This window comes from Diuraphis noxia, unplaced genomic scaffold (genome assembly GCF_037042655.1).
Source record: "Diuraphis noxia isolate RWA-SAM2 unplaced genomic scaffold, SU_Dnox_SAM2 contig0004, whole genome shotgun sequence".
Classification (NCBI taxonomy): Eukaryota; Metazoa; Arthropoda; class Insecta; order Hemiptera; family Aphididae; genus Diuraphis; species Diuraphis noxia.
In genome coordinates, this window is record NW_028301714.1 from 70,883,199 (window position 1) to 70,899,416 (window position 16,218).

At 26.2% G+C, this 16,218-nt stretch overlaps 2 protein-coding genes and 1 long non-coding RNA gene across 4 annotated transcripts; 1 reads left to right on the forward strand and 2 right to left on the reverse strand.

Moving 5' to 3' along the window:
* Positions 1-3,327: 3,327 nt before the first annotated feature.
* gwl (serine/threonine-protein kinase greatwall) lies at positions 3,328-8,023 on the forward strand. Of its 2 annotated transcripts, XM_015518133.2 has the most exons (13): positions 3,328-3,546; positions 3,679-3,734; positions 4,013-4,113; positions 4,190-4,281; positions 4,439-4,560; positions 4,839-4,945; positions 5,012-5,103; positions 5,205-5,437; positions 6,703-6,891; positions 6,944-7,103; positions 7,163-7,322; positions 7,395-7,508; positions 7,574-8,023. In XM_015518133.2, exons 1-13 carry the CDS (start codon positions 3,463-3,465, stop codon positions 7,837-7,839), a joined length of 1,776 nt encoding a protein of 591 aa, XP_015373619.1. In that variant the 5' UTR covers positions 3,328-3,462; the 3' UTR covers positions 7,840-8,023. The 2 variants fall into 2 exon arrangements, with proteins under 2 accessions (XP_015373619.1, XP_089083710.1); XM_089227584.1 differs by lacking the exon at positions 4,013-4,113 and having other exon boundaries at positions 3,485-3,546.
* Positions 8,024-8,227: 204 nt separating this feature from the next.
* LOC107168180 (uncharacterized) lies at positions 8,228-13,319 on the reverse strand. Its single transcript, XM_015517502.2, has 10 exons — positions 12,754-13,319; positions 12,088-12,682; positions 11,863-11,906; positions 11,716-11,794; positions 11,298-11,381; positions 10,854-11,029; positions 10,091-10,215; positions 9,470-9,604; positions 9,155-9,375; positions 8,228-8,698 (listed from the first exon to the last, which is right to left on the reverse strand). The coding sequence occupies exons 1-10, from the start codon at positions 12,770-12,772 to the stop codon at positions 8,341-8,343; spliced, it is 1,836 nt and encodes a 611-aa protein (XP_015372988.2). The 5' UTR covers positions 12,773-13,319; the 3' UTR covers positions 8,228-8,340.
* A 1,604-nt stretch (positions 13,320-14,923) lies between these two features.
* On the reverse strand, positions 14,924-15,581 carry LOC149056450 (uncharacterized). The gene is made up of 3 exons (XR_016191716.1): positions 15,475-15,581; positions 15,138-15,246; positions 14,924-15,090 (listed from the first exon to the last, which is right to left on the reverse strand). It is a non-coding gene; the product is annotated as an uncharacterized LOC149056450 (long non-coding RNA).
* Between the last annotated feature and the right edge of the window lie 637 nt (positions 15,582-16,218).

Below are 16,218 nucleotides of genomic sequence, written 5' to 3' on the forward strand. Positions count from 1 at the left end.
CCTATTAAAAAAAATAGCTATTTTCAAATTGAAAATTTAATACCTTGCGGATCAGCTTGGTACAGTTATTGGGAAAATAAATCAAATAAAATAAATTCAAAAGAGCTGGAAAATATTAATATTTCTCATCTTCTAAAAAACGAATGTGATTTTTTCCCAGAAGTAAAAAAATGTCTTATCATCTTTTTAACAATTCCGCCTACAACATGCACGGTTGAGAGGTCATTCAGCACATTAAGACGTGTAAAAACTTGGACAAGAAACACTATGGGAGAAAATAGGTTGGATGGACTGTGTATGCTCAGTGTTCATAGGCAGAAAGTTCATCACGACATTAATTTTGTTGAAAAAGTTATTGAACAATTTGGTTTGAAAAAACGCAATTTACAGTTTATGTTTTAAAATGTTATTTTTATTCAAATATAGTAAACGTATATTTGTTTCATTATTTAATAAAATAAATTTGTTTGATTTTTAATTTTTTGGTTGTTTATTTTATGATTGTCACCCCCCTAGGTTTTGACAGATGGGCGCCCTTGCTGCATAGTACATAATACCATATGATAATACCCATATATAGCTATCATATCAGATACAGATATTACGATACCGGTTGTCTTTAAATAAAATATGCGCACGAAATTCAGCTCTGTTATGAAGAAACCACGCACGCAATTCGGCTGTCTCGAAAAAACCGCGCACGCAATTCGGTTGTTGTCAAACATAGATCTTTTTTTCCGCACGCAATTCGGATGCAGCCGAAAAATGATTCTGAACGGAGATGATTTGTCAGTCTAGGATATATTATATTTAAATATTGTCATATATATTTTATTTTGAAACAAATATATTATTTTTCAATTAAGACGCATTTTGAATAAGGCATGGTTAATCAATTTTTCCAAAAACATTGCATGTATTGTTATCATAATTCATAATACTTTATATTATCATATATACCTGATTTCATAAAAATTTAAAACTCAAACGCTCAAAACATTTTTCTTATAATGACGCTTCAAATTTTCTCTATAGCTATTTGAAGCAAAACTTATGTAAAACTTAGTGTTGAATTTTTTAACCTTAGATATACCTAAATACAAACAATTTTATGAATTTTGAACCACAAAATAATTTGCAAATATTCATCGTTTTGACGAATTTTTGTCAATATTTGAACTTTATTTGAACTTAAAATGCTAATAAAAAAAATGTGTGCCTACCTATGTATTCTTATAATTTTTTAATCACTATAAGAATAATTTATGTGAAACTTTGTATTAAATTTTCAAGTATTTTGATAGGGCCAAAAATTTATCGACACTTCAAAAGAAAATTTTCAGAAAAATTGAAAATTTCAGTTGTCTATAATTTATAAATACCTAAAAAAAAAGTCAGAATAGTTTGAAAATTAAACCATGTAAAGAAAATGTCAATCTAAATAACTGGTAAAATTTTCAAGTATCTACAATTTATACTTTCTAAATAATAACAAATGTTTAAAATCGTTTGAGGGTAAATCGTTATCGTTACGCTATTTCGTAAAAATTTAAAATTCAAACGCACTTTAAATTTTTCCTGTAATGATGCTTCGAGTTTTCTCTAAATAATATATGATTATATAACATCTGAATGTGTGTTAGAATCTGAAGTCAACATAGAAATTTTAATATATCATTATGATTATTTCTAAGCTAAACTCAATGTACCTAAATTAATGTTTTTATTTAGTTGATCATTTTTACAATTTAATATTTAATAATACTGAAAGTTCCTTTATTTGTGTTTTGTATTAATATTTATTTGTTTAAATAATATTATTGTTATTGCTTATTTTATTATATTCTAAACTAACAACTGCTATTTATTAATTTTATTCTGTTGTTAATTTGTACATTCATCTTATACTGAAAGTTACCATTTCTTTTTTTAATATTGTTGTTTCACGTGTATTGTGTATATTAAATTGTCATAATGTTTTGTGATCCAACAAAACTCGAGACTGATTACGTTTGTTTGATTTATTTGAATAAAATATACCAAAAAATTTGTCTTATTATTTTTAACTTTCTATTTCCATATTTAATATGCATATAGATTATTATTTACTTTTTTACTTTTTTTTTAACATTTATAAAATGTAATTAATACCATTATTGGCTATTTGTATAGAAAATATTTAAATATGTCAATGCTTTATAATATTATATAAGGATAAATAATATTTTCATTGAAATAAATTGAATATTCTTAAAAAAAAAAAAAGTAGATGTTTAGAGGTCAATGAATGGTGTATGCCATCGTTTCTCAACCTTTTTAGTGTCGCGACCCCCAAAATACTAAAATAGGTATAAAATATAGTCAATCACTTCAAGACCCCCCTCCATCTATATTAGGTAAACATTTGAACAGTGAAAATATCCTATCATTAACCCAACGAAATATAACATTTTAAATATCAATTTATAAATAGGTAGGTACCATATCTAATAACTTAAGCTTATCAAGTTTGAACGTTATGTATCGGGTCGTTAAGAATTTCCAAATTTCCAAACCTAACTTCTCAAATAGATGGGTTCTTAATCCATTTGATGAAAATATTGTTGCAGTTGCCAAATTACCAGTTGAAACTCATAAGTCATAACCAACTAGTAGAATTATCAGCTGATAAAACATTACAGCTACCTAACTACAAATTAAGCAACTTTTAAGTTTTAAGTGTAAAACAAATTCAAAGATCACACTAATTACTTATTTTATTATGTTTATTAATTTTTTATGTATATCCTTATCGGGATAATTTTATTATTATTATTATTTTAATATTTTTTACAATAAAAAGTCTTAAATATTTAAATAAAAAGGTATATTTTGTAAATCAGCTTTTTATTATTTTTGACCTACGCGACCCTCCTGGGGGTCGCGACCCCCTGGTTGAGAAACGCTGGTGTAGGCAATGTAGTCATTTAGACATATTATTATTTTAATGATAAATAAATTTCTAAATATTACCATAAAAAATTAATATCAATGGTAGTTTATCCAAGTAAATTACCCAAAAATAAATTACCAGTAATTTTACATCACTAGCTATGACCATAGTACAGCAGCACAGCTATGACTGCTATGAACAGTATGAGCACATTGAGCACAGCAGCTATGAGCCTATGACTGTAGGACGGGCTATCCTGCTAAAGTGCTAAACCACCAACTACAGTTATCAGTGTTACCATAGTATGGGCCCTAGAATATGCTACGACGGGCTAACCTAACCGTGGTTCGTGAAATAGATAGTTAATTGATAAGAATTATCATAACAACACGGCAACAGACTGATTCACTAATTGGTGAATACTGAATAGTTGTTAATTCTGATGACCGTTAATTTAAATGATTATTTTATACTATAGATTAATCTATATTATTTGCTAATATTTAATAAGGTTGCTGTTATTTATTAAAATGAGTGATGTTAGTGAAGAAAATACATTTCCATATGAAAAAACTTTATTGAATACTATTGTAAAAAATGCTAAAGAGACCAAGGTAATAGAATATTTAAAGTTTAAAACATATAGATTAATTTAAACGGATTGGTGATGTTCATATCATATTACTGAATCAAACTAGGTATCTAACTAAATATTTTTAATGTAACTTAAAATTTCTGAAATTTAGCATCCAGAAATAAGTGACTTCAACGTTATTAAACCAATCAGTCGAGGAGCATATGGGTGAGTTTATATTATTTTTTTTAGCTTAACTACATAATATTGTTAAAGGTATTCAAATTATTTTTATTATTTTTCACCTTTGCAAAATGATTAAGTGGTATATCTAATAAAGTGTAATCAAATTGCATACATTCTATTAAAATATTGTGTAAGAATATTAGTTTAATTGTTGTTATATTGATTAAGTTATTTAGATATTATTAAATTATAATGATTTAAATTAAACTAGTTAACTAATTAATTTATATTTAACTTAAATTAATTTTTTTTTAATTCAGAAAAGTTTATTTGGGTCACAAGAAAAACAATTTGGAACAAATGTATGCTATAAAAGTTATGAAAAAAACTGATATGATAAATAAAAATATGATAACACAAGGTTACTTCATAATATTTACTTATTACTTATTTATTTATATTTTTATATTTTCATTATATTCTATTATTTATTTCAGTTGTTAATGAAAGAAATGCTTTGGCATTGGCAAACAGTCCATTTTGTGTCAAGCTGTTTTACTCATTACAGACATCAAGCTGTATTTATTTGGTAATTTATTTAACTGTTTCATATGCAAATTAAATGTTCAACAATTTATTACCGTTAAAAGTTTATTGTTTTAAATATCTTAATATTTAAAATCATTTAACTTTTGTAACTATAGTATTTAAATATTTTATAGATTAATTTTATACTATTATTTAAGGTCATGGAGTATATGGTTGGTGGTGATGTTAAATCACTGCTAAGTGTCATGGGTTATTTTTCAGAAGATGTAGCAACATTTTATATTGCTGAAGTTGCACTAGCCTTGCAGTATCTCCACAGGTAGATAATTTATTGATAGTTGATAAATTATTATTTTAAAATTAAAAATCTAACTTTCAATTATCAATTATTATAATTTTTTTTCTTATTTGACTATTTTGTGCCAACTACTAAAACAGTAAAATTACAACTGTAATTAAATAAAACTATAAAACCATTTATTCTAGTTAAAATTTTTTAATACTAAATTAATATTTTTTAATTTATCTTTTGGTAAACAACACTCACTTAAATACATTTTTTATGTATCGATATAATTATTATTATTCATATTTCAGTCATGGTATTGTTCATAGAGACTTGAAACCTGATAATATGTTAATATCTGGTCATGGCCATATTAAATTAACTGATTTTGGTCTTAGTCGAATTACAATTCATCGAGGTAAATAATAATGATAATTAATTTACATTTCAAAAGGTAATGTTATGAATTTTGAATTATTTTTAGATTTGGAAATAACAGATTTCATAAATAGTTCTCCAAATGTTCCTACTAGAACCCCTGGGCAATTACTATCTTTAACATCACATTTTTCATTTGTAAGTTGAATTAACATTTATAATGTACAACAATTAATAATTAATTTTTACTTTTTACTTTAAAAAAAAATAAATAGTTTTAATGTTTACTTTTCATACAGGGTTCCAATGAGAAAACTTTTGCCAGTGGTGTTAGTATGGTACCTAATATGGATTTAGATGAAGATGATTATAACAGTAGTCATGTGTCTGGGATTGTACCATTTCAATCAGCTAACAATACATTAGAAGGAACTACATTTTACACTTGTCAAAATTGTAGTGTTTCTACAGAATGTGCATGTAGTATAAATGATAAAGTTCAAGATACTCCATGTTCTACAAAAAATTTTAGGTGCCTACTTACAGATTTTTTTGTCTCATCAAAGTTTAAATTTTGTGTTACTTATGTTTCTCTAAATTCAAATTTTCAATTAATTATTAATATGGTGTATTGATGATGCATCCAAGATTTTTTATCGGTGATAGAAGGAGGAAGAGACCAATTACATTTTTCAAATGAATTATGAGTATAGTTAAGGAAAGATACATTTGAGATATGATGATGTATTGTCTAATACTTTAACGCTTATATCATATGCTATATATACTGTATATATGATCCAAGCTTTAATGTTTACTGATTAACTATACTCTGTTCAAAATAAGAAATGCCTGCAGCTGCCAGCTACTGCATACTGCGCATAGGTCTGGCCTCACTACATGTACGGACCATGGCAATGGGTGTTACCTGACCGCTGGAAAACGATAACTGGTTGCTGTCGCAGGCATTTCTTATTTTGAACAAAGAATATAATTGTTCAATAATATTAGTCTGTTTATGTGTATGTGCTATGTAACTACTGCTAACATTCAATTTAAATATCAAATAGCACGTGAGTACATACATAAACATGGTCCATTTCCCTCTACCATTATTGGCTATGCTACTGAGCTGTATTAATACCAAAAGCTTAAAAACCTGCATTAGATTTAAATTACCAACATTATTATTATCAATATGGGTGTATACGACTGGTTTAAGTTTATATTAATTTTTAAAACGTGTTTGGTGTAGGTGATAGGTGTTAGAAAAAAAAAATGGAGGTTATGCACAGTTGATTATAAACCTATTTCCAGTACTGAATTAATATAATAATGTATAGCGTTCTTACTAAAATATATTTCTTATACAGGGTGATTCATGAGGCGTAAAACACTCATTATTTATAAAAACTATTTACTTTTTTTTTTCAAAATTTTAGATACATGCTGTTCTAAAACTATATAAATTTTTAATATTTTTCACCCTTATATTTATTAGGTAAACCACTATCAACTTTTGATTTTTAAATGGCAACCTATGTTAAAAATATCATAAATTAATAAGGCTATTTTTTAAATAAATTTTCACGTTTAAATTTTTATTTTTCGGACGAGATATAGTCTCCCAAAGTTGGATGGTTTTGGGGTTTTTGGGATTGTAATTCTGTCTTTAACTAAACATTCAAATTATAGTTAAATGATTATAATTTTGAATTTGACATATTTAAAGTATTGTTTAATGTTTATTGTTGGGTTAATATAAAAATTCTAAAATACCATTACTTTTATTTCAAGTAAAAGATTCAAATCATCTGGTTCTGATTCTTCAAGAAGATATAGACGAAGAATTTTACCTCTTAGAGATTTAGAAGGTAATACATTAAACAGTTGTGGTCTCACCCAACAAATTAAGCAAGTGGATTTGTCAAGCATTGGATCTAATTCATCAAGCTCCTCAGCTATTAAAAGTGTTATGAAATTGAAGTAAGGTTATTTTTAAAATTCAACACACAATTTCCTAAAAACATTGGTTTAGAGCTGAAGAACGGTTGAGTAGTGGCAGAGTAGCCATATCCACTCCAGTACAATGTTCTCGTAAACGTTCCCATGGAGACACACCAAAAGCAATTAAAACTACAAGATTTTGTCTGCCTACACCTACAAAATCACCATCTTTTTTAAAAGGGTCTCATATGGTAAAAATTAAAATAATACAAATTAACATTTTATTACATTATATATCTGTTGTTTACAGGAAGAATTAATTATGAGTCCAATTGCAACTCCATATTTACCAAAGTTAACTCCTTATCGAACTCCAAAATCCTTAAGAAAAGGAAAAAGAGCTAGTGATGGTAGAATATTAGGTACTCCTTATTATTTAGCTCCAGAATTAATTCAAGGAATAGAGCATGGTAATTCTATATTATTAATTAAAATCATTATATGAAATAAATTTTAGTTCATTGAATAAATGTATGATGTAGGATCTGGTGTTGATTGGTGGGCCTTGGGTGTTTGTCTTTATGAATTTATGACGGGAGTTGTCCCGTTTGAAGGTGAAACCGTACAAGAAATATTTGAAGATATTCTCAGGCGTGGTAAGTTTTAAAGTTATTCTTATACATATTATACAGGACTTAAAAATAAATATTCAATTTTTCAGAACTAGAATGGCCATCTGGAGATCAAACATTGTCTAGAGAAGCAATGGAAGCAATCGATAATTTGATGGCAATAGATCAAAATGAGAGATATTCAGGTTCAGAGTTAAGATCTTCTACAGAATTATTTTCAAACATTGATTGGGATAATCTTTTAAAAGAAGTACCTCCATTTGTTCCAACACCTGTTAGCATAGACGACACATCATACTTCATAGCACGAAATGAACAGCAAAATATCCAATTATCAAATATAGATCTAGGATAAATCAATGTCACTTTTGCAATTTTTTTTTTTAACTTTGAAATTAAAACTAACAGAATTTTTTTTTTGTGATATATTGTTCATTTCACAAACTAATTTTATTGTGGAATCTAAATCATATTTTGTTATTACACATTCAATATCTTATTTCAGTTATTACTATAAATAAAAATTAATTTTTAATTAATGTTAAAATATTTTGTTTGTACACATTTCAATTTCTTATATTAGTGATAAATTATCAGATTGAATAAATTGTCTTAATTACTTTAGGAATACCAATGTTTTTTCACACTAGTTGACTGATTTTTAATTATATGTATCTGATTTAACAATATTTATAATATTTTATCATATGTACATGTCTTATGTAGTATGCACATAGTACTAGTATTATATGACTATATATTTTATTAAAATTCAACTTAAATTTATATTAATGTAAAAATATATTTTTAGTCTTCGTCAAAAAGGAAAGGTCAAATTTCATTTTTAATAGTATTATTAAATATCAAATAATTTATCAAACACTTCGTCAGGAGTCAATTCTTTAGTTGTTGCAAATTGGGATCCAAGTAATTTCATTATTTCACCATGCTTTAACAAAGGATTTTCTCTTTTTACTCGGCTATAATTTTCCTTCACAAATAAAGCAAACTTTGATGGTTTCTTGGGGAGTTTAGGTTTTTGTTGTACATCATTTAAACTATATAATTCTTTCAATGGGTCTTCATGAACAACTGGAAAATTATTATTATGGATTGGGTTATTATTAATTTTGTTTTTGATTAATTCAAATTCTCCATAACAATGTCCACATCTTTTTTTCTCCAAATTCAATGATTTTGAATGACGTCCAAAACTGTAATAAATAATAAAATTTTATTTAGTCAGTCACAGGACTATTGTGTGAAAACATAGTAAACATTTAAGAATATTTATGTACAATGATCATGGAACATGGCACTTAGGGTTGAATTAATTGAGTCAATGAATCTCATCATTTGTATGGCTGTAGAACTATTTTTATTTATCTTTTTGTAAGTTAAAAAATAAAATCAGTAAAATAAGTATTAAAACAGTAGTAATTTTAATTCTAAAAATATTATTTTTACACATTAAATAAACATAATGTCTAATAATTTAAAAAGCTTTTCTGTGCATTATTTTTTGTAAACACATGCCAACAAACGATCACTACACATCACTATAATCCTTTATTATTACTACTCGAATCATATAACACAATATTTATGTTTCAAGTATAAAATAATATACTAACATAAACACAAGTAAAAATAATTATTTAATAACGCACCTATAACCACATTTTACACATTTGTAGGTAAATTTAGTTTGTATGTCATAACTATGGCATCTTTTTATTATTGGGAGTTCAGGAAACTTTTGCATAGCTTTATTTGCCCAGCTTTTCCATGGTGGGCCATGTCCTTCAGAAACACCATTAAATATCCAACAAGCGGCATGGCAAAGTTCATGAATTAATGTATCTCTTAATCTTTCAGCTGTATCGATAATCTGTAAAATATTATTTATTTTAATGAATTATACAGGTTTTTTTTCTAACATATTTTTATTAAAAACAAAATTAATAAAATAAATAAAAATTTACTTTAGAAGAAAGTTCAATGCGAGAAACTCTCTCGCATTCTAGATTTGAGTTTATTTTGACTGAACGCTTATTGAAACATGCACCCGCAGTTGACCTTAATCGCGCGTTCCATTTAAAATTCATATCAGCGGGAAGCTAATAAAAAAAGGTATAAAATAATAACATAAATTTAAAATAAAAGTAAAATAACTTATAACATTCACGCAAACATTTTGAATAACAAGTAAGGTGAGAAAAAAAATTGTACTTCAGTAAAAAAAGTTCAATTAACAAATAATTTTTCAATTTAAAGATCTCCCAAAAGACATTCATAATCCCTATTAGACTGTTACATATGAGAAGATTATTAATGGCTTTATTCTGGATTTTTACTGAGTATGATAGTTAGGCATGTGCCGCATGTGGCTAAGGTATTTAAGTATTTTAATATTGTCATGAGTGTCTTTATGGTTTATCACTTGATAAGGGCTTTTGGAAGGAAATAATGTGACAGTTGATTTTTTCCTCACATTGAATATCATATTTAATCCAGATAGCATGATAATATCAGAATTACAGGAATGGTTAAGTTTGTATTTATAAGTCATCATTAATCAAATCATTAGAATGAAATTTATTTACCTTATTGTCAAATACTTCTTTATTGAATAATTTAAATAATATTGACACTAAATCATCTTTGTTTTTTTTAAACTTAAGTTTATATTTTTGAGCTTCAGGATCACATTTCATAGATCCAGTAAAACCTGAAATATTGTATACAATCATTTAATAAAATTTAAGATTTTCATGGGATACAATATGTTAACATGGTAAACAAAAATAAACAAAATCATCTAAATAAAATATATATATGTATAGGAGACTAAATCAAAATATGAAAAGAATCAATAATCCAGTTAGATTTTGGTGGTTTTTTTTACAATAGTCAACCAGTCAACTCATATCATTCAGTAAAAAGTTGAGTAAAATGTATACAGTTTTAAATAAATTAGTGTATAACATATTGTATTCAATATGTAAATTTCATTTTATGTACAAGTTGAATATATTCATAACCTAAACAGAAATTGAATAGTAATTTTAAAACTTAATTTCAAATAACAAATTATTTTTACAATAGTACATGTTCACAAATGAAATGTTATGAAATTAATGAGTATACATAACTAGTTCTTGGTAGTAAGAAACTTTTTCTTCATATTAGAAAACTATCTACTAAGGAACTTAGTTTGATACATGATTTACATTGTTTATCTAAACTAAAAAAAAAATGAAATACAGATTTTTTTAATCTTAGACAGTAGATTGATTTTAATATCACAATTATTTATTACGCATAGTTAAAATTTAAGATAGGTACAAATGTTGAAAAAATACTTACATGATAGAGAACTCAGAAATGATAGTGTAGCTTCTAAATTAGATTTAATTGGTATTTTAGATTGTAGATTTTCGGGAGCATCATTTTTTATTATGTCATTATCTTCCTTGAATATTTTTTCTTTCTTAATTTTGGAATTAAGCGGTTGGTTTTTATTTGTATGATATTTTGAAGTCCTAAGAAAATAAATCATTATTTTGTTGAAGATCCACTGCATCTTTATTAAATTATTATTTATTATTATTAATAATTATTATTATTTTTATGGTATAATATTATGATTGAATTAAGTATTTATGAATACAATTATTTGTAACATTTAAATGGACTTAATTTTGATAATTTTCTTATGCTAGTCAAGGCTCCAGGGCCTTTAGCCAATTCATAAGAATAAGAATATTAACTTGCAACTACAAATTTAATAATGCTTTGTTATTAACTTACTTATAATTTATTTGACTTCCAGAAGGATGAATAATATGTAACTGATCAGTTATATCATTTTTATCATTAGATAAACTGAAATTTCTACAAAAATAAATACATAATATATCAATAAATTAAAATGATAAAACTCAATTTTTAAATCAAATCTATTACAATTTGATTTAAATAATGGCAAACTATATCTAAATAACATAATCTACTATATAAATGAGTAACAATTTTAGCGGATCTTATTCATTCAAATTTTTTAACAAGATTTAATCCTACAATGGAAACTACAAAGGAGGTAAAATAAGAATTTTAAACTAGAAAATTTACTTTTTTTTAATGAGTTGTGAATTACATACATGATGTTCTTTGAGCTGATTCTATAACAATGTATTAAATATATAAGTTAGTTTTAAATGAAACATACTCTAAAATTATCGAAGTATCATCCACTTTATTTTGAATACTGTATTCTTGATGTTTTTTTGAAAATTCACAAGGTGGCACTAAAATAAATATAGTTTAGAATACTTAAATATCATAAGCCAAGACAATGAAAAACATTATTACTTACAGTTTTTAATTTCATTTGTGCTTGAAAAACTTTCATTATAGCCCCTAAACAATTTATTAGTTATGGTATAGATAATATAAATACACATTATATAAAATACCTAGTACAAACTTGTTTAAATTTAAATCAGGTATCTTTGATTTAAATATAAATTAATTTAATTTTTAAATATAGTTTTATATAAGGAAACCATACTAATATAATTACTTATAATATATTACTTACTCATTATTATCTTCATAGAGTTCATCAGTTAAATTCTTTGTTTTTGAATTTCGAAGTACTCCATCAATACTTCGCCATTTTTTACCATAGATGCGGTCTAAAAGCTTAGTAGATTCTGAGAGATGATTGATTTGACTATGCTTTTTTATCGGTGTAGTATAATTATTTTTAATTTCATCCTTGCATTTAATTTTAGAAAAACTGTCTTCAGAACAAGATAAATTTTCTTTTAAATTAATATTCTGAATATGGCGGTCAGATAGTAAACTTGTAAATGATTTGAAACTCTCATTTGAACCAGAACTGATACTATAAATTGATACATCAACATTTATACATTTTTTTGACTCTATGTCAAATTCTTTGGGAAAATTAATATGATTATCATTAATATTATTATTTATTCTTTGTTTAGAATTAATTTTTGTTTTTGATCTAGGTTTAAATGTATCAAATAATTCTAAACTAGAATCAGAAAAATTATAATTCTCTTTGTCTGACTTATTTTCTATCGATGTTTTGATTTTACTTGAGTTTTCATCAGCTAATTTGATTTCTGATTTTTCAATCTGTTTTGGTTTGGTATTTAAACGCACTAAAGAAATATATTAATGGATTATTTGTAATTTAGAAATACTTATTTTTGTAAAACAGCTAGATACTTACTTTTAGAAGATTTTTTCATTTTGATTTATTTTGTAAAATTAGTTAGTTTGCTATTATTGATATTATATATTATAAATCAGGTTTATTAGGATTTAACTAACAACTACCTCAACATTGCACAAGACAAATTTAGTTATCAGAAAATTTTCAATTTAAAATGTCATAAATATTAATTAAATGACCAGTTATTGAATAACTCATAAATCACATCAAACATTAAACATGATTTAACGGTTTCTTTACTACGCATTGATGTTGGATGTAAAGAAAACAATTTTCAAATCAAAACGGTTGTCAACTTATGAGTTGAGACAGACAAAAAATTAACTAATAAAGGCGTATACACAAGCGTAGTACAAGTTAATACATATTATTATATAATTTATGCTGGTGAATTTAATCGTAATGACCGACTATTTAATTTTGAGCATTGAGTAAATAAGTAATGACTAATGAGTATTGACAAAATGACAACTGAATAACTGATAAAAAATTAAGAATAATAAGAATGAACATTGACTATTGAGCAATGACCAAATCCGTAAACTGAACTTACCAATTCCCTAATAAAAAAACCGTTAAAAAAGTTCAAATTGTTCATAATGACATAATCCGTGATAGATGTTGGTTACACTGCGGTAACAGATCATATTATATTTGAAAATATGTTGTATTTATATTGTACAACAGAACAGACTGTACACTTGATTTTTTAGTTTCTACGGGTGTTATCACAGAATCTGTGGTGTTATTATGTCACAGACTTCTATAATAAGTAAGTATGTGTATTATGTTTAAGAGGACGTGATAACCGCATGTGTTGTCTCCGTCTTACAACTTTACAAGTGTGTAACATGGCAATTTTTAGTATTTTTACTCTCACTTCTCAGCATATTGCATAACACGTTAAGCTCCGTTAGTTTGAAATTTGGAGTGAAGAGTGAATTGAATTGTCATAAAAATTAAAGGTAACATTTTACATTGTTATCTAGGGCTTCTCATAGGCTTTTCATTATATTTCAATTTTAAAGCGAGTTATGAGTATTTTAAGATATGCAAACAATTTTAATTTTAAAATACTCATAACTCGCTTTAAATAAAAATTCAAATATATTAAAAGCCCTTGATAATATTGTTACCTTTAAATTTTATTAGAGGTGAATTCACTTAAAATTTTAAACGAACAGAGTTACAAGTATTCTGCTGAGCGTAAAAATTTCTATGTTACGCACTTCTAAGACGGAGACAGCACATGCTGGTTTCACGTCCTCTTAATAACAATAGCTGTTATCTCCATATACCTTATGGCTATGAATTAATATAATATCTTAATTATCAATTATAATTTATAGCCATAACTGTCTACCGCAGATTTGTGAGATATAAAATAAATATAATCTGTGTCATGATCTGTGCTACACAGACACTGCCTACCATAGAATAAAGATAATATACACGCTACTACAGGATTAAGAGTTAAGATTACAGTAGTACAGTACTACAGTCTACACGACGTCAAGACACAAGTGCAAATTACAGAAGATTGAACAAGTGAACACAATTACTTAATTACATATGATACATAATATTATTAATTATTAAGTCAAGATTGTGCCATTTTAAAATGGGTTGTACTTGTTTATTAATAATTGTTATTAGTCAACACAGACTATAGTATTATAAATTTATAAAAATAGAAAATACTAAATAATGAATATTACCAATAATATTACGAAGGTCTTTTAACTTTTAAGTGTCGAAAACCACTGATCAGGGTTGTTATTATTTATTGGTTAGTAATTATAACAGTAAGTTCTACTGGCGAGCTGTGGTAGATAAATTAATATTGTCCTCATACGTCTTAATTATTGTAATATAATACCAATACAATTATGAATATAAATTTAAGAGAAGGTTATATCTGCATGTGATGCTCTATCTCACAATGCGTAACGGACTAACAGCAAGTCAGCAAATTTTACGCTCAGCAAATCACGTTTAGCTCCGTTAGTTTAAAATTCACTCTAAATTATGACATCCTCATAATATCCACGATTACAGATGTAATTCCATCTAAAAACGTATTTGTGGACGTCTGAGCCTCAAAAGTCAGAATAAAATATAAAATTAATCTTAAATAATTATAATTGACGGAGGTGGATTAGTGTAATTATATATTTTATAGTAATAAACTAAAATAAAGTACCTTAAATCTTGCCTAAGAGTCAGGACCACGGACTTTGAAGTTTGAACTATAAAGTAGGTAGCTCTTTTAGGCGTGTCCACGGGTCTTGTCTATATGTCTGTCATGCACAGGCATGATCTGCAAAATTTAATCTAAATTTAATTTTTAATTTTTCAATTCAGGGCTCATATCCCAATACCCTAACAGAATTTTTTATTGGGAGGGGTTGCAGTTTCCTTCTCCTTTGGATATTCCACTGTTATTGTGCATTTGTGCATGACCTGCGAATGAGTTCTGGACACGTCTACCTGGTAGTTATAAGTACTAAGTATCTAATTTACTGTTGTAGTATAAACTTATAGGTCAATTATGTAACAACTTATAACTTGTCAGTTAATGCCTAGTAAAATTCAAATTTGGGTTCCGAGAACAGTATAAAAAGTTATTTTAAAATATTAATAAAATAGTGTTATTCATATTTCAATGTGAGCTAGATTTATTAATGGAAGTTAAAAAAAAATATTGAAATTACAAACCATACGCTTCATAGTTCATAGTTACAGCCCTACTGGCTTTATTCAGAAGTAACTATTTATAAGTAAGTACCTATTAACTACTAAGTGAACGTCCTCGTCTTCCCGAGTCGTTCCGTGAAGTGGGCCATAATGCCATATTGGCAGATTACCGATTACCATAAATCTCAATATATTATCAACGTATCTGCGTCTGTCTCAAAATACTTTGATATCAATCGAATTTGATACCGATAATAAACCAACTAGTCTACAACATTTTAATAACATATAATATTAAACTTACCTATTGTTAACGTTTTTTCCCATAGTTGTATATCCATTTAAACCATGCATTTAGTACAGTAATAATTTTAACTGATATTTGACAGTTTGGAAATTAAAATCTTGCAGCAATCGCTATATATTATGACCAGGAATACATCGTTAATCTATGGTATACATCTATACTTTCTCCACATCATCATTAAATGGTTTGATAGTGAATAATGTTGATATTATAACAATAATTTATTATTTAAAACATTAGATTATGGTTTAAACTATTTATTAATATTATTATACTCGTGTAAATAGCGATTGAATGAAATAATATCTTGTTAAATCATACGATTGTTTTCTTTTGGTTATATGCAACGTTGAATATAAGTTTGAACGAGTATAATATTATAGTATTTTACATCTATAACGTAATATATTATTATAGAATGTGCCCCGTTCATTTAAAGGTTTGAAAAATTACAAAAG

Bases quoted from the DNA above. Each gene is read 5' to 3' on its own strand.
- gwl (XM_015518133.2), top strand. From the start codon at position 3,463: ATGAGTGATGTTAGTGAAGAAAATACATTTCCATATGAAAAAACTTTA. The intron at 4,282-4,438 runs GTAATTTATTTA...CTATTATTTAAG, and splicing joins CATCAAGCTGTATTTATTTG to GTCATGGAGTATATGGTTGG. The intron at 7,104-7,162 runs GTAAAAATTAAA...TGTTGTTTACAG, and splicing joins TTTTAAAAGGGTCTCATATG to GAAGAATTAATTATGAGTCC.
- LOC107168180 (XM_015517502.2), bottom strand. The intron at 11,382-11,715 runs GTATGTTTCATT...TTATTTTTGTAG, and splicing joins GATACTTCGATAATTTTAGA to AAATTTCAGTTTATCTAATG. The intron at 8,699-9,154 runs GTGCGTTATTAA...TATTTATTACAG, and splicing joins TGTGTAAAATGTGGTTATAG to TTTTGGACGTCATTCAAAAT.